Below are 21,535 nucleotides of genomic sequence, written 5' to 3'. Positions count from 1 at the left end.
GTGCCTGTTAATTAATCTCTGCTGCTATTGGACCGGGTCTCTCTTGGAAAAGAGATGTTATCTCAATGAGAAAAAACCTGTATAAATAAAGGTAAAATAAAAAAATAATAATAATCGAATCACAGCCTACTTCAACTTTGCCAAACGGGTGAAGATTTAACAAATGTGCAGCGGAAAAAAAGCACATTTGTTGCACAAATGTGCAGTTGAAGTTCACATACACTTCGGTTGGAGCATCGCTGCACGTCTGAAGTTCGCAAAAGAGCATCTGGATGTTCCACAGCGCTACTTGAAAAATATTCTGTGGACAGATTAAACTAAAGTGGAGTTGTTTGGAAGGAACACACAACACTATGTGTAGAGAAAAAAGGCACAGCACACCAACGTCATCCCAACTGTAAAGTATGGTGAAGGGAGCATTGTGGTTTGGGGCTGCTTTGCTGCCTCAGGGCCAGGACAGCTTACTATCAAACTTGTGAATTCATTTTTCCGTCTATCAAGACATTTTTCAGGAGAACCTAAGGCTATCTGTCCGCCAATTGAAGCTCAACAGAAGTTGGGTGATGCAACAAAGACAAAACACAGAAGTAAATCAACAACAGAATGGCTTCAACAGAAGAAAATGCGCTTTCTGGAGTGGCCCAGAGTCCTGACCTCAACCCGATTGAGATGCTGTGGCATGACCTCGAGAGCAGTTCACACCAGACATCCCAAGAATATTGCTGAATTGAAACAATTTTTTTACTTTTTTTATACTTTGTTTTTATTGTAGAAACACAAAGAAAGTACAAATACAGTAAAATAAAAGAACAAAAAAGATCTGGCAGTTATAGTGCACGTCATACCTTCATCATATTAGTTTCATTGACATCTTTGAATTAGACCTTTTCCAAGTACGAAACCCATTTTTCCCAGTATTCCTCTCCTCTTGTGTTCTTAAAGGAAAGGTCATACGCTCCATGTGGTGTATTTCTTTCACAATGTCTATCCACTGTGTCACTGTGGGAGGGTCTTTTTGTAGCCATTTCCTAGTGATAGCCTTTTTACTGGCTGCCAGTAGGACCTTCAATAGGTACTTTTCTCTATTGTGTAAGTTATCTGGTATTTCACCCAAGTACAAAGAAATGAATGTTTGTTTATGTCAAATCCCATTATTTTATTTCTCCCCAGTAGGTTTCGATTGCGGGGCAAGTCCAAAAGATATGAGAGTGATCCACCCTCGATAGGCCGCATTCTCTCCAACAAGGATGAAGGGAGCCAGTCTGTTTTGATTTCAGTTTAGGTGTTATGAAGAAACGTACAACATTCTTCCATCAGAATTATCTCCATGACTTTGAGTTGGTGGAGCTTTGTTGAGTCTCTAATATGTTCAACCATGTTTCATCAGTTATTTCAATGTTAAGTTCCTCCTCCTATTTCTTTTTAATATAGTTTGTAGAATGTTTCTTTGAGGACTGAATACCCAAGTAGAGATTTGAGATTGTTTTTTTTGTTACTCCCCAAGTTGTATGCGTTAGTGAATACTTGGATTAATTTTGGAGGTGCTCGAGGGTCAGTCACTTTTATCTCCCTTAAGAAATTGTGTCGAACTTGTAGGTATCTGTAAAAATCTTGTTTATCCAAGCCATGTTTTTTTACTTAGGTCCTGGAAGTTATCTAGGTTCCCATTCCTTATGATTGTACTGAATGATGTTATGCCTTTCTGCGTCCATTGTTTAAATCTGCTATCCTGAGTTGCAGGGATGAAGCTGGGGTCGTATGCGGGCCAACTCAGCAGTTTGACCTCTCTGTCTAAATTATTTTGCTTAACTACCCTAAACCATGTCTTCAGAGAGAAATTAATCCACTGATTTTGTCTACTGTATATTTCTATTAACATGTTCTTATTTCCAAAAACTGACTGTATGGGTGTCTGTCAAAGTAGTCTCAATGTCTTTCCATTTGGATTCGTATTCTGAATTGCACCAGAACACCAGAGGTCTCAATTGGGCTGACACATAATAATCATCTTTTAGGTTTGGTAAGGCCATACCCCCACATTCTTTTGGTAATTGTAATGTTGTATATCTAGTTCTTGGTCTCTTACTGTTCCAGATAAACCTTGATATCCGTTTATCCCATTCTCTAAACTGTTTAGGTGGGATTTCTATGGGCAGTGATTGGAACAAATACAGTAACCTCAGCAGGATGTTCATTTTGATTGTTTCAATTCTACTACTAAGATCTAAGGGAAGTGAATTCCACCTGTCTAGGTCATCATTTATTTTCTTGTTGATGTGATAGTAATTCATGCAATAAAATTTGGGTGTATCTTTTGGTAGATATACTCCAATATATTTAATGGATGAAGAGGTCCAGTGGAAGTTATACCTACTCTTCAGCTCTTTCTGTGGGGTATAATTATATACTAGGGCTTGGGTCTTGTGTACATTAAGCACATACCCTGAATATGTTCCAAATGTTTGTAAAACATCCATCAATCTAGGTACACTTGAGCCTGGGTCTTTAAGGAATAACAGAACGTCATCAGCATACATGCATATCTTATGTTCACTGCCTCTTATTGTTATTCCCTCTAAGGTTGGGTCCTGTCTTATTGTTTTTCCCTCTAAGGTTGGGTCCTGTCTTATTGCCTGTGCTAATGGTTCAATGTACGAGGAGAAGAGCGTGGGTGAAAGATTACAGCCTTGTCTTGCCCCTCGCTGTAATTTTATCGTTCGTGACAAATGTCCATGTATCTTTATTCTAGCGGTCGGACACGAACACAGTGTTTTGATGCACTGTATCCCTTTGTTGAAACTAAATCTTTCCATAACTTGGAATAGGTAATCCCATCCCACCGGATCAAATGCTTTTTCTGCATCTAGACTGATTAATATTGCACTGGTCTTATTCTGAGTAATGTGGTCCATGACATGTAGTGTTCTCCTTATATTGTCTTGTGTCTGCCTATTTTGTATGAAACCAGTTTGATCTCCGTCAATCAATTCTGGGATTATGTTCTCCATTCTTTTGGCTATTATTTATGCATATAGTTTATAATACGTGTTAAGAATTGCGATAGGTCTATATGAACTGCATTCCTTCTTACCTTTACCCTCTTTTGGGATTACAGATATGATGGCCTCTCTCCATGACGGTGGGAGACCCCCCCCCTCCCGCAGAGTCCAGTTTAAACAGGCCTTAAGTAGAGGTGTTAGTTGTTCTCTGAAGGTCTTGAACCATTCTGAAGGGAAGCCATCAGTGCCTGGAGACTTGTTTACTTTTAGTTGAGATATTGCTTTATTAATTTCTTCGGCGGATATTTCTAAAGTTAGTCTATCATTTTGCTCTGTCCCAATTGAGGGGAGATCAAGTGAGTTAAAAAAAATGCTCTATTGTCTGTGCATCTGCCTTCTCTGGTTTCTTGTACAGATTTGTGTAATATGATACAAATGCATTCTGTATTTCATCTAATTTGCATGTGATCTTTGTTTTGGGGTCTTTTATTTTGAAAAATGGTATTCTGTGCTTGTTGTTTCCTGAGTCTCCATGCTAGTAATTTGGTTGCCTTTGCTTCATAATATCGAATTGAAACAGTTTTGTAAAGAGGAATGGTCCAAAATTCCTCCTGACTGTTGCGCAGGTCTGATCCGCAACTACAGAAGACGTTCGGTTGAGGTTATTGCAGCCAAAGTAGGGTCAACAAGTTATTAAAACCAAGGGTTCACATACTATTCCCACCCTGCACTGTGAATGCTTACACGGTGTGGTCAATAAAGACATGAAAACGTATAAGTGTTTGTGTGCAGACCGTGTGTCTATTGTTGTGACTTAGATGAAGATCAAATCAAATTGTATGACCAATTTATGCAGAGGTCCAGGTAATTCCAAAGGGTTCACATACTTTTTCTTGCCACTGTATAAATGCAACATGTAAAGTGTTTGTCCCATGTTTTGTGAGCTGAAATACATTCTTTTTTTAATTATCTTTTTTTTTTTTTTAATCAGACATTTTCCATACACACAAAAAGCTTATTTCTCAAGTTTTGTGCCCAAATTTGCTTACATCCCTGTTAGTGAGCATTTCTCCTTTGCCAAGATAATCCATCCACCTGACGTGTGGCATATGAAGAAGCTGATTAAATAGAATGATCATTCATGACAGGTGCACCTTCCACTAGGGACAATAAAAGACCACTAAAATGTGCAGTTTGCCTCAACACAATGCCACAGATGTCTCAAGTTTTTAGGGAGCGCGCAATTGGCATGCAGACTGCAAGAATGTCCACCAGAGCTGTTGCCAAATAATTGAATGTTCATTTCTCTACCATAAGTTGCCTCAAATGTCGTTTTAGAGAATTTGGCAGTACATCCAACCGGCCTCACAACCGCAGACCGTGTGTAACCACGCCAGCAAAGGACCTCCACATCCGGCTTCACCTACGGGATGGTCTGAGACGAGCCACCCGGACAGCTGATGAAACTGTGGGTTTGCATCAGCGATGAATTTCTGTCAGACTGTCAGAACCGTCTCAGGGAAGCTCATCTGCGTGCTCGTCGTCCTCACCAGGGTCTTGACCTGACTGCAGTTCGGCGTCGTAACTGACTTCAGTGGGAAAATGCTCACCTTCGATAGCCACTGACACGCTGGATAACGGTGTTCTTCACAGATGAATCCCAGTTTCAACTATACCCTTTTTTTTTTTAAGGTATCTGTGACCAACAATGCATATCTGTATTCAGTCATGTGAAATCAATAGATTTGGGTCTAATGAATTTATTTCAATCGACTGATTTCCTTATATGTTCTGAGCCAGCAGGGGTCTCAACGCAGAATTCTGCGTTTTTCCACGCAGATTTTTTTTTTTTAGAAAGCATAAGAAAAATCTTGCTGCATTTTGTAAATGCAGATCTGAAATGCTTCCTTTATTGTCATTTCTGATCAGTTTCAGACTAATTTTGTGCTGCAGTTGCACTTCTCCACTCGGATGATTAATCTTTGCTCTCCTTGTCAGACCAATCACATTCCTGCATTCATTGTGAATAAGAATTTGTTCTTAACTGACTTGCCTAGTTAAATAAAGGTTAAAAATGTAAATGTTAAATATTTTCTCTCTCGTCAATAGCTATTGAACCAAGCATGCCATGAAAACAAAAGTATATTCTGAACTAGGGGAGGATGGAGAACAATCACCCCCCTTTTTGTTGGAGACTGAAAAACTCACAATTTTTTTTTCCATTGTTCTCCATCCTCCACTGATGCAGAAATTACAATTTTCAAATGGTGGAGTTCGTTTTGCATGCCTCAGGTGGGTGAAGAGATCACTTATTAAAGGAAAAATCCAACCAAAACCACTCATTCCTTTAATTGACAGTGTTAAATAACACTAATATGTGAGAACAATATTTTTTGTGAACAAATGTTTCATTTTTGCATTATAATAAGGTTGGTGGCAACATGGAAAATCATTGTTGAAATCTGTTGCAGCTCAAGTCAACTACAAAATCCACAATGCAATGTTCTCTCTATGGACTGGCTGGCAAGCTAGCAAGCAAGCAAACGTAGCTACACACAATAATACCAAAGACATTATCAGCATTTAAAGTAGCTAGTTAGTTGTAAAATCCTTTAAACTGCATTATCAATTTAGGTGTCTACAATCTCACCATGTTCAACTTGCAGCTCGATGTGCCTCACAGAGTGGAGTCTAACTTTCGCAATGGCAGATATACCACGCTAGGTCAATGGGCTGCGCGGTGCATTCTGGGCGATTCTGGGAAAGGGAACGTTTTTCCTCAAGGAGTGAATGGGAATCTACTGGGTGCTAGCTCCAAAACCCAACATTAACCGAAATTTTGTCAACAAGAAGTAAAACATTGCAAATCTTTTCCGAGATGTGAGATAATTAACTTAGAAATTGTGACATTACGTATTTGAGGGAAATGGGCACGTTTCTCGACATATACACTAACTGTGTTCAAATACCCATACAACACATACTGTATACTACATGACATGAGTTCATTTTAGTATATTGTAAAGTAAACAAACAGTATTCTTTCAGTTGAGCATACTAGCTCTTCGCCTGTCCCCCGGAAGTTGATGCTGTTGCTATGCAACCTCTTGCTAGCATAACAAATGACTACTTAGACATTTTAAAACTTCGGGTGTGTTCTTAAATTCAATCTGGAGTGCCAGAGTGTGCTCGTAAATTCAGAGCATTGTCTTGGAGCGCACACTGGACGCTCGGGCCAAGGAGTACGGTTGATTTGAGCATTCTTACCTTACAACGGCAGTCAAGCGCCCAAGCTAATACTGACTAGCTTGCCATCTACTTCCAGACACAAATGAGACCACTCTGACCATTTTACTCACCCTAGCAGAGCTGGTTAGGCTGTCTTCATGTTATCCAGAGTAGAGGTCGACCAATTATGATTTTTCAACGCCGATAGCGATTATTGGAGGACCAAAAAAAGCCAATACCGATTAATTGGCCGATTTTTAAATATATATTTGTATTAACGATAATTACAACAACACTGAATGAACACTTAATTTAACACATCAATAAAATCAATTTAGTCTCAAATAAATAATGAAACATGTTCAATTTGGTTTAAATAATACAAAAACACAGTGTTGGAGATGAAAGTAAAAGTGCAATACGTGCCATGGAAAAAAGCTAACGTTTATGTTCCTTGCTCAGAACATATGAAAGCTGGTGGTTCCTTTTAACATGAGTCTTCAAGTTAAGAAGTTTTAGGTTCTAGTTATTATATGACTATTTCTCTCTCTACCGTTTGTATTTCATATACCTTTGACTATTGGTTGGTCTTATAGGCACTATAGTATAGACAGCCTAATCTGGAGAGTTGATAGGCTTGAAGTCATAAACAGTACAATGCTTGAAGCACAGCGAAGAGCTGCTGGAAAAACGCAGGATAGTGCTGTTTGAATGAATGCTTACGAGCCTGCTGCTGCCTACCACCGCTCAGTCAGACTGCTCTATCAAATCATAAACTTAACTATAATATAATAAACACACAGAAATACAAGCCTTAGGTCATTAATATGGTCAAATCCAGAAACTATCATTTCGAAAACAAAACGTTTATTCTTTCAGTGAAATACGGAACCGTTACTTATTTTATCGAACGGGTGGCAACCCTAAGTCTAAATATTGCTGTTACATTGCACAACCTTCAATGTTATGTCATAATTATATACAGTTCTGGCAAATTAATTACGGTCTTTGTTAGGAAGAAATGGTCTTCACACAGTTCGCAACGAGCCAGGCGGCCCAAACCGCTGCATATACACTGACTCTGCTTGCACAGAACGCAAGAGAAGTGACACAATTTCCCTAGTTAAAAGAAATTCATGTTAGCAGGCAATATTAACTAAATATGCAGGTTTAAAAAAATATACGTGTATTGATTTTAAGAAATGCATTGATGTTTAGGTGTTAGGTACACATTGGTGCAACGACAGTGCTTTTTTCGCGAATGCGCTTGTTAAATCATCACCCGTTTGGCAAAGTAGGCTGTGATTCGATGATAAATTAACATGCACTGCATTGATTATATGCAATGCAGGACAAGCTATCATAAACCATGTGTAGTTAACTAGTGATTATTGTTTTTTATAAGATAAGTTTAATGCTAGCTATCAACTTCCCTTGGCTTCTTTCTGCACTCATGTAACAAGTGGTCAGCCTGCCACGCAGTCTCCTGATGGAGTGCAATATAATTGGCCATAATCGGTTTGATGTATAAGTAGCCAACTAACATTAGGTAGCTAGCTAACATATTGCTGTAACAATATGCAATGTGGTTCGTAAGGACAGCGTAGCTAACAAATTGTCAGCCAACATAACATGTAAGGTAATTTATTTGAAAAGTTATTACATTACTCAACATTTGTCATAATTAGTTAAAGCTATGAATTTGTATCCGACCTCGTTGTACTTCAGCTGCGTACTTTCCGCCATTTTCTTCAAATCTGAAAATGATGTGTAGCTATGCCCATTTCCTGAAGAATTGCATTATGGGCCCTAAAGTACAGACAGTGTCCTCTGCGTGTATACTTCATATTTTGGCAAATTTAGTACGACATCCGGGAACATTTGACATACTAACTATATCCATACTATGATCAATAAGCATACTATATACATTCAATTCACATCACAAATAGTATGGTTAGTATGAGTATTCGAGCGCAGCTAATGACTTTGAGAAGGGATTGTGTGACGATTAGCTTAGCAACCGCGTGAGCAGCACAATAACGTGAACGCGATTTGTCAACAGTCTGCTGGGTGCTGCATTATACATTCCGATCTCCTTTCTATAATATATCTGGCAACAGCACCATGTAATGCACTCTGCCCTAAAGAGGCAGACAAAAAGGAAAAATGTGATAGACCCTCCATTAAATAAAAAAATTCTCAAGGTAGGAATATCACAAAAATGTTATCAATGGCTCATTCGAGAAAATACATTCTCCCGAGTTATCACATCGGCCAGTATTGAAATCTGACATGTATGATAAGACGTTTTAACAATCTAAAAGTCATATTCCTATTACCTTCCAGTTTACTGAGAGCGACTTTATCTCAGTACTAACCCATACCGGACGGATCTGACTACTTGAATGCCAATAACTCAGATACACATGCAAACATGAAATAACACAGGGAAATCGATAGAACATCACTCAGAGATGCACAAAAACAATACAACATTTAAAATGGGTGAACCTTTCCTTCAAGGACCAATGGAATGGTCTAAAATGATCAAAATCCACCCACCTATGACATAGGGCCATGCAAAATGAACTTGTCCATTGTCATGCTTGGTTCAATTGCTATTGACGAGAGAAAACAGAATATCCAATATAAAACTCACTTTAAATTTATAATCGGTGCGGAATCATATACCTACCAGCTCTTTAAAGTCAGGTAAAAAAATATATACTTTCCTGTGGATAATTTGTCTCAAATTTCGAGTAGCTACAGGACAAACCTCACGTACAAGCGGTAGAGTAAGTTTAAATATAATTTTATTCAACATTCTGGCTTGTATGAAAAATGTTTGTCTGTATATACCAATTGTGTATTACATCCTGATAAGACAAACACGCTAACGTTACTAGCACGCTATAGTTAATAGCTAGTTAACGTTAGCTAAATACTTTCACCCACACATTCAATAAATAACATTACTGCAGTGCAATTCCCCGTCAGATAATTGGATGTATAGCTAGCTAGGTAACGTGACTTTTTGGGGCGACTGCAAGTGAAGATTAAAGGAGTAATGTTACTAGCCAGCTAACATTAGCTAGCTAAGTGTCATTAGCATAACAAGCTACCTGGACAGTGAGGAAGCCCAAGTAAACGTGAGATATTTCAGGCTTTACATAATGAAATAATTTACATGGCCGTCAACTGCTTTGCAAACTGTGTTGATTTGAAATAATAGCTTGGAAATGTTATTGAAGACGACTCTTACCTTTGACTGAGGAAGTGAGCGCCATGATGAGTTCTGAAACGGGAGAGGCTATACCAGAGAGGAAGAGGCGAAGCGAGAGGGTTTACTCCACCCAAAACATGTCCACGTCAAGCAACTCATTAATTATTAAGCAGGTGAGGCGTTTTTGTATGGTGGGGGCAATGAGTGTCGAATTTAGGAGATAAAAATGAAATTCTATTTTATCTAATAAAAGTTGGAATGCATAGGTTATTAGGAGTGGACTGATACGTGTGATGCATGTGGCATCCTGGCAACTGTGTGGAAAAAAATGACTTTATCAGTTGTTGTTGGTTAAGGGCTTGTAAGTAAGCGTTTCATTGTATTTTTTTTAATTTATTTTTATTTAACCTTTATTTAACTAGGCAAGTCAGTTAAGAACACATTCTTATTTACAATGACAGCCTAGGAACAGCGGGTTAACTGCCTTGTTCAGGGGCAGAACGACAGATGTTTACCATGTCAGCTCGGGGGTTCGTTCTAGCAACCTTTTGGTAACTGGCCCAACCCTCTAACCACTTGGCTACCTGCCGGTGCATGTGACGAATAAAATGTGATTTATTTTGTTCCTGGTGAAATGATTTATATTTATGAGGCTTGCATAGCGTCTCACTCTCCATTGAATTCGGGCGGTTTGACGTCAACACGCTCTTCGAATATTCAAATGATATTCAAATAACGAGCTGTATCCACCAATCCAAAGAGAGCATAGGAAGACGCCGTTCCACGCTGTGGACATCAAATTCCATTGTTAGGGCTGAGACCTGGGCATCTCGTCGTTATATCCAGTATCTCTGGCTATACAGCCATAGAGTCTTATGCCGCGTCCACGTACGTCGGAACCTCGGACATTTCTCACTTGATAACAGGTTGAACGCGGCACCTATCGCTATACAAGTTAGCAAGTCGAACATTTTTGAGTTTCCTAGTTCCGAATGTGATGGGAACGCGGCAATTACACAAATTGATGACGTATGTCGTGGAAACGATTGGTTTCGGTTCAGTAAGTCGCCCTGATGAGCCTTTCATGTTCTTTAAAAGCTCAATGGCCCTTCCCAGCAAGCTAGTTCATGCTGGCTTGCTGGCAAATCAAATGTTTTGTCACGTGCGCCGAATTTCAACAGGTGTAGACCTTACAGTGAAATGCTTACTTACAAGTCCTTAACCAACAATGCTTTAAGAAATTAAGGGAAAAAATACAAATAAAATGTTAAGTTAAAAATACAAAAATGTAACAGCAGCAGTAAAATAACAAGCGAGGCTACATACAAGGGGTTACCGGTGTTAGTTGGGGTAATATGTACACAAGGGGTTACCGGTGTTAGTTGGGGTAATATGTACATGTAGGTAGAGTTAAAGTGACTATGCATAGATTATGAACAGAGAGTAGCAGTAACGTACAAGAGGGGGCTGGGTAGCCCTTTGACTAGCTGTTGAGGAGTCTTATGGCTTGGTCGGAGTAGAAGCTGTTAAAAAGCCTTTTGGACCACGACTTGGCACTCCGGTACCGCTTACCGTGCGGTAGCAGAAAGAACAGTCTATGACTGGGGTGGCTGGAGTCTTTGACAATTTTTAGGGCCTTCCTCTGACACCGCCTGATATAGAGGTCCTGGATGGCAGGAAGCTTGGCCCCAGTGATGTACTGGGTCATACGCACTACCCTCTGTAGTGCCTTGCGGTCGGAGGCCGAGCAGTTGCCATACCAGGCAATGATGCAACCAGTCAGGATGCTCTCATTGTTGCAGCTGTAGAACCTTCTGAGGATCTGAGGACCCATCTCAAATCTTTTCAGTCTCCTGAGGGGGAATAGGCTTTGTCGTGCCCTCTTCATGGCTGTCTTGGTGTGTTTGGACCATGTTAGTTTGTTGGTGATGTGGACAGCAAGGAACTTGAAGCTCTCAACCTGTTCCACTACAGCCCCGTCAGTGAGAATGGGGGTGTGCTTGGTCCTCCTTTTCCTGTAGTCCACAATCATCCCCTTTTTCTTGATCACATTGAGGGAGAGGTTGTTGTCCTGGCACCACACGACCAGGTCTCTGACCTCCCCCAATAGGCTGTCTCATCGTTGTCGGTGACCAGGCCTACCACTGTTGTGTCATCGGCAAACTTGATGATGGTGTTGGAGTCGTGCCTGGCCATGCAGTCATGAGTGAACAGGGAGTACAGGAGGGGACTGAGCACACACCCCTGAGGGGCCCCCGTGTTGAGCGTGGCAGATGTGATGTTCCCTACCCTTACCACCTGGGGGTGGCCCATCAGGAAGTCCTGGATCCAGTTGCAGAGGGAGGTGTTTAGTCCCAGGATCCTTAGCTGAGTGATGAGCTTTGAGGGCACTATGGTGTTGGACGCTGAGCTGTAGTCAATGAATAGCATTCTCACATAAGTGTTAATTTTGTCCATGTGGGAAAGGGCAGTGTTGAGTGCAGTAGAGATAACACCATCTGTGGATTTGTTGGGGCTGTATGCAAATTGGAGTGGGTCTAGGGTTTCTGGGATAATGGTGTTGATGTCAGCCATGACCAGCCTTTCAAAGCACTTCATGGCTACAGACGTGAGTGCTACAGGTCGGTAGTCATTTAGGCAGGTTACCTTAGTGTTCTTGGGCACAGGGACTATGGTGTTCTGCTTAAAACATGTTGGTATTACAGACTCAGTCAGGGACAGGTTGAAAATGTCAGTGAAGACACTTGCCAGTTGGTCAGCACATGCTCAGAGTACATGTCCTGGTATGTCCTGCGGCCTTGTGAATGTTGACCTGTTTGAAAGGTCTTACTCACATCAGGTATGAAGAGCATGATCACACAGTCATCCGTAACAGCTGGTGCTCTTGTGCATGTTTCAGTGTTACTTCTATGCTCGCTTCGAGGCAAGTAATTTAGCACGTCTGGTAGGTTCGTGTCACTGGGCAGTTCGTGGCTGTGCTTTCCTTTGTAGTCTGTGATAGTTTGCAAGCCCTGCCACATCCGATGAGCGTCGGAGCCAGTGTAGTACGATTCAATCTTAGTCCTGTATTGACACTTTGCCTGTTTGATGGTTCGTCGGAGAGCATAGCGGAATTCCCTATAGGCTTCCGGGTTAGAGTCTCGCTCCTTGAAAGCGGCAGCTCTATCCTTTAGCTCAGTGCAGATGTTGCCTGTAATCCATGGCTTCTGGTTGGGGTATGTACGTACAGTCACTGTGTGGGACGACGTCATCGATGAAGCCAGTGACTGATGTGGTGTACTCCTCAATGCCATCGGAAGAATCCCGGAACATATTCCAGTCTGTGCTAGCAAAACAGTCCTGTTGTTTAGCATCTTCTTCATCTGACCACTTTTTTAAAGTCTTTAAAGTTTTAAAGTCCCTGGCCACGAGGAGCACCGCCTCTGGATGAGCATTTTCATGTTTGCTTATGGCCATATACAGTTCATTGAGTGAGGTCTTAGTGCCAGCATCGGTCTGCAGTGATATATATAGACAGCTACGAAAAATATAGATGTAATTTCTCTTGGTAAATAGTGTGGTCTAAAGCTTATCATGAGATACTCTACCTCATGCGAGCAAAACCTCGAGACTTCCTTTGATTTCGTGCACCAACTGTTGTTTACAAATATGCATAGGCCGCCGCCCCTTGTCTTACCAGAGGCCGCTGTTCTATCCTGCCGAAGAAGCTTAAAACCCGCCAGCTGTATGTTAATCATGTCGTCGTTCAGCCACAACTCGGTGAACATAAGGCATTCATTCTTAAATGTCCCTCTGGTAGGATATATGTGCTCGTAGTTCGTCTATTCTATTATCAATTGATTGTAAGTTGGCTAATAGGACCGATGGTAAAGGTAGATTACCCTCTTGGCGACTGATCCTTACAAGGCACCCAGACTGTCTTCCACGATACCGCCGTCTTTTCCTCCTGCGAATGACGGGGATCAGGGCCTTGTCGGGTGTCTGGAGTAAATCCTTCCCATTCGACTCGTTGAAGAAGAAGAATTCCTCCAGTACGGGGTGAGTAATTGCTGCCCTGATATCAAGAAGCTCTTTTTGGTCATAAGACATGGTGGCAGAAACATTATGTACAAAATAAGTAACAAATAACATAAAAAACATACACAATAGCACAATTTGTTACGAGATCGTAAAACGGCGCCATTATCTTCATCATCAACTGGGTACCAGTCATTTTAGCTAACATTCTGGAGTGGAATAATAGCTGAACAGAGACGGCAGCTAGGCAACAACAGCAGCATGGGGCTATATAAAACTTGTTAAATAAGTTGTTTATTTCGATGGGCGATAAATAAATAAAAGTAGTAGTATTTATTGGTCACTATCTGGATGTCACCATGACATGCCCGGTGCAACGATGTTGCATAGAGGTGCTTGCTAGCCACTTGATTCCGGCGACAGGTCTCCCAAGATAGACTCCAATGGGAGCAAATTAATCATAGTGCGCAGAACCAAGCATGAGCTAGATTCGGTGAAGTGCTCCTGTGCAATAACTCAATTGTTTGTTTAAAACTTTGGCAAAGGGTAAAGTCTACAAAATACAGTCCACTGTTTGTTACAGATTCTAGTTTTGGAAACGTATGGAAAAAGGTATGGAGATCAAATGTTTAATCGACGAGAATTTGCTGAATGTCAGGCCAAAATCCATCTCGCTCTATCTTCTCCCACTGCGAGTCACTGGGCTTCCTCTCATCACCATATTTGGTAGTGAGTGGAAACGCCAACCCGATGCTTCACATTTATACATCCGGTGAAATATCTGTCTCATTGTTCTATCTTTGGGTCTCCTGGAGCAAAGCAATATGGTAGGGCGAAGAGGCTAGTGCTTGCACTAGTGAGTTGCTTTCCACCTGGCAGCTGTATCACATGTCACTGTCGGTAGCTAAAGTGGCCAATTTGTTCCATCCCACTTGGTTTTATTTACAGTAGGATAACAGCCTACACAATAAATAACATGTAGTATTGGTATTTGGTATTAGTAACCATCTGGATGTCACCATGATAGGCCAACTGTACAGTCTCTACTGCTCAATATGGAGAGTTTGCACTGCAAGCCGGTAACCCAACAGCATGGGCACAGTGTCCTAGCTGCCCCTTGCGGCAGTAATGAAAGGGAAGTAGCTAGTTAGTGTAGCAGCCAATATCAGGCCAGGGTGACGGCTAAAGCACATTTAAAGTAGTGATTAACACAGGAAATGTACAACTACGGCATTAACGTCTACATTTTGTGAAAAATCATATTCATTACTCTGATTAAAAACGCAATTATTTCTGAACACGTGCCTAAGGCCCAACTTTGGCAGACACGTTTCTTGGCATACCTTTAAACTAGCTAGCTGGGAAGGGCTCATCAGGACCACTGACTGAAACAAATCCGTTTTTCTCCACTCTTGCTGTGCAACATACTTCATCAATTTGGGCACCTGTCGTGTCTTTATTGATGCCGCGTTCAAAACAACCAGGCACTCTGAAAATCTCCGACTTCAGTGCATTCAAAACATCTGGGAACTCGGGGAAAAAAAACGAGCTCCTACTGGGAAAAATCTATTTGAAGGGTCATTCAACTCAGAATTCCAACTCAGGAACTCTGGACTCTTTCTAGAGCGCTGACTTTCTGACCTGATGATCACTGATGTCATAATTTGTCCTCTGATTTTTCTGAGTACCCAGTGTTTTTGAACACGGCATGTCAGAGCTCTAGAAAGAGGCCTGAGTTCCAGAGTTGGAATTCTGAGTTGGATGACCGTTCAAATCGATTTTCTCCAGTCAGAGATTTCCGACTTTGAACGCAGCATTAGTACCATGGTACGAGTCATAATACCCAGAAAACCTAGCAGTAAAATCCAGAAATGGTTCCAATCATTTTTTCACAATTCATTTTTCCATTGGGGATTTTTGAACTACTTCATATAAGGTCTGTGTTTTGATGTCATACAGTAATTGCAAAGTATAAGGGAGTTATACTCCAGTCTAGTTGTGGCGGTAATGCAACATTTTTAGATACCAACCGCCGTTAAACCTTAACGAAGAAGTCAAACAGGACGCTTAGCTAATGTCACACTGTGATTGAGCTCTGGGAAAGAGTTGAAGTCGGAAGTTTACATACACCGTAGCCAAATAAATTTAAACACAGTTTTTCACAGTTCATGACATTTAATCCTAGTAAAAATTCCCTGTTTTAGGTCAGTTAGGATTACCACTTTATTTTAAGAATGTGAAATGTCAGAATAATAGTACAGTGATTTATTTTAGCTTTTATTTCTTTCATCACCTTCCCAGTGAGTCAGAAGTTTTTCTTTTGTACTTTGTGATTGTCTGTAGACCCTGCCACATAAGTCTTGTGTCTGATCCGTTAAATTGCGACTCCACTTTGTCTCTGTACTGATGTTTTGCCTGTTTGATTGCCTTAAGGGGGGATTATTTGTATTCGGCCATATTCCCAGTTACCTTGCCATGGTTAAATGCGGTGGTTCGCTCTTTCAGTTTTGCACGAATGCTGCCATCTATCCTCGGTTTCTGGTTTGGGTAGGTTTTAAGTCACAGTGGGTACAATATCTTATATACACTTCCTGATGAACTCAGTCACCGTATCCGTGTATTCGTCTATGTTATTCTCAGAGGCTACCTGGAACATATCTCAGTCCGCCTGATCAAAACAATCTTGAAGCATGGATTTCCATTGGTCAGACCAGTGTTGAGTAGACCTTAGCATGGGTACTTCCTGTTTGAGTTTTTGCCTATAGGAACAGAGGAGCAAAAAGGAGTCGTTCTTCCTAGAACAGTTAAAAATCTATTATTTCTTTAAATGTTTTGATGTATCTGTAACCAAGAAAAACGACTTCAACTGTTCCCGACCATGGCAACACCTCCTTGGAAATCATTCAATCCTGACACACAACCACACCCTCCCATCAGTATTTGTAACCCGTACAAATATTTGGGGGCATCTATGCTGTCATGACGTTGGCCTCTTTGAGTACAGGGAGGACAGTTGACCCCCTCCCCCTTGCACCATCCCCCAACCTACCTCCCCCCCCACCCAGGCCCTGTGTGAAGGGGTCGTAAAACTCTAAGAGGAGAATCTCTTGCCACATGGCCCATAGAGAGACACAGGAAATTCTTCCAACTCACAGAATTGGGGAGCCAAGCGACATTTGTGTTCTGGAGAAGGTATGGAAGACTGGTGAAGAATCCAGCTACGAACTGGTCCGCTTGGTACAATTTTGTGATACTCAGAAGAGACAATATAGCCATATTACCATAAAACTGTTTATATAATAGCCTCAGCGATGGGACTTGCATCCACATGGTTGTATAGAGTGTATTAATAAGGATAAAGCTATTTGTAATACATTGAGATGCTATGTACTGATGTGATAGAATTGTATTTCTGTACCAAGCTTAACTCAGTCATCGGCACGCCCCCAGGGACACAGACAGGACCAGGCGTCATGTGACAAGCCTGTTCTATGTTCACTATAAAACCCACCCTGATTTACATTTCTGGAGACCAGGCCTCCACTCCATTGCGAGCTAGAAATTATATCATTGAACGCGAAGACCAACAAAACATCCATTCTATAACGACATTAATGAATGTCGCTTTGAGAGAGAGAGAGAGAGAGAGAGAGAGAGAGAGAGAAAACTCTCCAACAGAACGACGCTCCAACAAGGATCCCGACGACACACTGAGCGTAAATATATATTGATTGCAATTGTTCCCGAATGAGTGAGCGTTCATGTGCAAAGGTTTAGCATATCAATTGTTAATATTAATGAACTCTGTGTACCTCCTCAGCTGAACTTTTATGACCCATTGTTGAACAAGACACCAGCCATGCTGTTAGCCCACTAGGGCACATTACTCTACCAATTCTTTGTGACGATAATTACTGTTTGTATACTTTCTGTGAATTACTTAGTTTAGTAAATAAATGATTTTAAGACAATTGATGTATGGATGGATGACTCTTAGTAAAGACTGGGTTCGTGCAGATACAACAATTTACGACGTTTGGAATGAGACTGGACGCGAGGTAAAATACACCACTTAAACCAGAAGATAATCGGCCTATAATAGAATATAATATATAATGTTATAATTTAGGAAAGTTATATTAGGAAAATTATAACTTTGTAATCTGAATATTTTCCTTGGTGCCCCGATCTCCTAGTTAATTACAATTAAACGATTAATCAGTTTAATCGCGTGATAATAATTACAGGGAGTTAATTGATAAACATGTCTTCAGTTTAATGGTACCCCAAAGACACGACAATGCATTCATGAAGAATATGATTGTATGCCATTTTCCTCCATGGAATAGCTACATTTATTAAGATACATAATGCAGAATGAGGAATAGGTGGCTCAGTTCAGCTAGCTCTAAATGTGGCACTTTTTTTATGTTTCTCATCCGTGGTGCAAAGTACTTAAGTAAAAATACTTGAAAGTACTACTTAAGTAGTTTTTGGGTTTATCTGTACTTTGCTTTACTATTTATATTTTTGACAATTTTTATTTCACTACATTTCTAAAGAAAAGTATGTACTTTTTACTCCGTACATTTTCCCTCACACCCAAAGTACTTGTTACATTTTGAATGCTTAGCAGGACAGAAAAATTGTCTATTTCACACACTTATCAAGAGAACACCCCTGGTCATCCCTACTGCCTATGATCTGGCGGACTCACTAAACATTTGTAAATTATGTCTGAGTGTTGGAGCATGTACCTGGCTGTCCGTAAATTAAAAAAACAAGAAAATGATTTCGTCTGGTTTGCTTTTTATAAGGAATTTGAAATGATTTATACTTTTATTTTTGATACTTAAGTATATTTGAGCAGTTACATTTACTTTTGATACTTAAGTATATTTAAAACCAAATACTTTTAGACTTTTACTCAAGTAGTATTTTACTGGGTGAGTTTTACTTGAGTCATATTCTATTAAGTTATCTTTACTTTTACTCAAGTATGACAATTGGGTACTACACTGCGTGCACAATTATTAGGCAAATTGTATTCCTCGGGATTAATTTTATTGTTGAACAAACACAATGCTCTCAGTCAATCCAAAATATTATTGAACCTCAAACCTGAATGTTTAACAAAGGAAAAATGAGTTTTGTCTTTCTCAGGGAAATATATAAGTGTGCAGAATTATTAGGCAACTATTAGTGTGCAGAATTATTAGGCAACTAAATTACAAAAATAATTTATCTCAACTCACTTGTTTATTCTCAATTTTTAGAGTAAGTGTAACAGATAAGTAACACAAAATGACAATTATATAATATTTTTGGCCTTTCAAAAATATTCAGTGACCAATATAGCCACCCTTATTTTCAGTAACTGCCATGAGCCTTCCATCCATGGAGTCTGTCAGTTTCTTGATCTGTTCACGATAAATTTTCACTGAAGCAGCAACCACGGCCTCCTAAGTGCTGTTCAAAAAGGTGTATTGTCTGCCATCACTGTAAATCTCACGTTTGAGAAGGGCCCACAAGTTCTCAATAGGATTTAAGTCAGGTGAGGAAGGGGGCCAGGTCATTATTCAGGCATCTTTGAGGCCCTTGCTGGCTAGCCAAGCAGTGGAGTACTTGGATGCATGTGATGGAGCATTGTCCTGCATAAAGATCATGGCCTTCTAGAATGCTGAGGACTTCTTCCTGTACCACTGTTTGACGAAAGAATTTTCCAGAAACTGCCAGTAGGTTTGGGAGTTGAGTTTCAGTCCATCTTCAACCCGAAAAGGTCCAACTACCTCATCCTCAATGATAGCAGCCCATACCAGTACCCCTCCTTCACCTTGCTGGCACCTGACTCAAAGTGGTGCCCTGTGTCCATTACTGATCCAGCCACGGGCCCATCCATTTGGTCCATCAAGAGTCACTTTCATTTCATCTGTCCATAAAACCTTTGAAAAATCTGTCTTCAGGTATTTCTTTGTCCAATCTTGACGCTTCAACTTGTGAATCTTATTCAGTGGTGGTCTTGTTTCAGTCTTCTTGACCTTGGCCATGTCTCTGAGCACCTGACACCTTGTACTTCTGAACACTCCAGGTAGGTTGCAGTTCTGGAATACGGTGGCACTGGAGGATAATGGGTTCCTGGTCGTTTGACGTTTAATTCTTCTCAAGTCTTTTGCAGTTAATTTGCGCCTTTTCTTCCCAATGCGTTTTTTTGCGCCCCAGTTGACTATTCGCAACAAAACGTTTGACTGTCCAGTGGTCACACCTCAATAGTTTAGCTATTTAAACAGTGTCGCATCCGTCTGAAAGGCATTTTACATTTTTGGTTTTTCAGTGTCAGTTAATTTCTTTTTTGGCCCATTTTACCTGAGTTAATGAGGCTGTCTAATAATTATGCACACCTTGATATAAGGTGTTATTCACTTTCGCCACACCCTCCCTCATTACACAAATACATATAACCTGAAAATGATTAAATCCAATAAGCATTCAAGTTTATATGGTTTGGAGTTCGAAAATGTGAATAGAAACAATGATAAGATTAGAATACTCACTTGCCTAATAATTGTGCACGCAGTGTATTTCCACCACTGTTTATCATGTTATTATACATTTTTTTTATTTAACATTTATTTAACTAGGCAAGTCAGTTCAAAACAAATACTTATTTACAATGATGGCCTAACAAAAGGCCAAAAAGACCTCCTGTGGGAACGGGGGCTGGAATTAGTAATTAAAAATAAAAACAAAATAGTTTGAGGGTTTGTTGCAGCTCGTTCCAGTCGCTAGCTGCAGCGAACTGAAAAGACGAGCGACCCAGAGATGTGTGTGCTTTGGGGACCTTTTACAGAATGTGCCAGGCAGAATGTGTGTTGTATGTGAAGGATGAGGGCTGCAGTAGATATCTCAGATAGGGGGAAGTGAGGCCTAAGAGGATTTTATAAATAAGCATCAACCAATTGGTCTTGCGACGGGTATACAGAGATGACCAGTCTACAGAGGAGTATAGAGTGCAGTGATGTGTCTTATAAGGAGCATTGGTTGCAAATCTGATGGCCGAATGGTAAAGAACATCTAGCCACTCGAGAGCACCCTAACCTGCCGATCTATAAATTATGTCTCCGTAATCTATCATGGGAAGGATGGTCATCTGAATCAGGGTTAGTTTGGCAGCTGTGGTGAAAGAGGAGCGATTACGATAGAGGAAACCAAGTCTAGATTTAACTTTAGCCTGCAGCTTTGATATGTGCTGAGAGAAGGACAGTGTACCATCTAACCATATGCCCAAGTACTTGTATGAGGTGACTACCTCAAGCTCTAAACCATCAGAGGTAGTAATCACACCTGTGGGGAGAGGGACATTCTTCTTCCCAAACCACATGAACTTTGTTTTGGAGGTGTTCAGAACAAGGTTAAGGGTAGAGAAAGCTTGTTGGACACTAAGAAAGCTTTGTGGTAGAGCATTTTACACAAAATCCGGGGCGGGGCCAGCTGAGTATAAGACTGTATCATCTGCATCTGTAAATTGAGAAGAGCATGGGGCCTAGGATCGAGCCTTGGGGTACTCCCTTGGTGACAGGCAGTGGCTGAGACAGCGGATTATCTGACTTTATACACTGCACTCTTTGAGAGGCCAGAACAAAGACCCCCCCCAGAGACACCAATACTCCTTAGCCAGCACACAATAATGGAATGGTCTACTGTATCAAAAGCTTTGGCCAAGTCAATAAAAATAGCAGCACAACATTGCTTCGAATCAAGGGCAGAGGTGACATCAGTTAGGACCTTTTAAGGTTGCAGTGACACATCCATAACCTGCGCGGAAACCAGATTGCGTACCCGAGAGAATACTATAAACATCAAGACAGCCAGTCAGTTGATTATTGACAAGTTTTTCCAACACTTTTGATAAACAGGGCAAAATAGAAATAGGCCTATGACAGTTAGGATCTCCCCTTTTAAATAAAGTATGGACTGTGGCTGCCATCCACGCAATGGGAACCTCCCCAGAAAGGAGAGACAGGTTAAAAAGATCGGAGATATGCGTGGCGATGATAAGGGGCAGCAA

General features: G+C 40.7%; 1 protein-coding gene across 1 annotated transcript in view; it reads right to left on the bottom strand.

Annotated features, from left to right (window-relative positions):
- ireb2 (iron-responsive element binding protein 2) overlaps nucleotides 1-9,627 on the bottom strand; it is a 37,059-nt gene extending 27,432 nt beyond the window's left edge. Inside the window, 1 exon segment of the mRNA XM_014124042.2 lies at nucleotides 9,493-9,627. Coding sequence (XP_013979517.2) covers nucleotides 9,493-9,517 — 25 coding nt within the window. The 5' untranslated portion in view covers nucleotides 9,518-9,627.
- Nucleotides 9,628-21,535: the final 11,908 nt, after the last annotated feature.

This window comes from Salmo salar, chromosome ssa10 (assembly GCF_905237065.1).
Source record: "Salmo salar chromosome ssa10, Ssal_v3.1, whole genome shotgun sequence".
Classification (NCBI taxonomy): Eukaryota; Metazoa; Chordata; class Actinopteri; order Salmoniformes; family Salmonidae; genus Salmo; species Salmo salar.
Note: the sequence above shows the minus strand (reverse complement) of the source record. Positions and strands in the feature narration are given on the sequence as shown.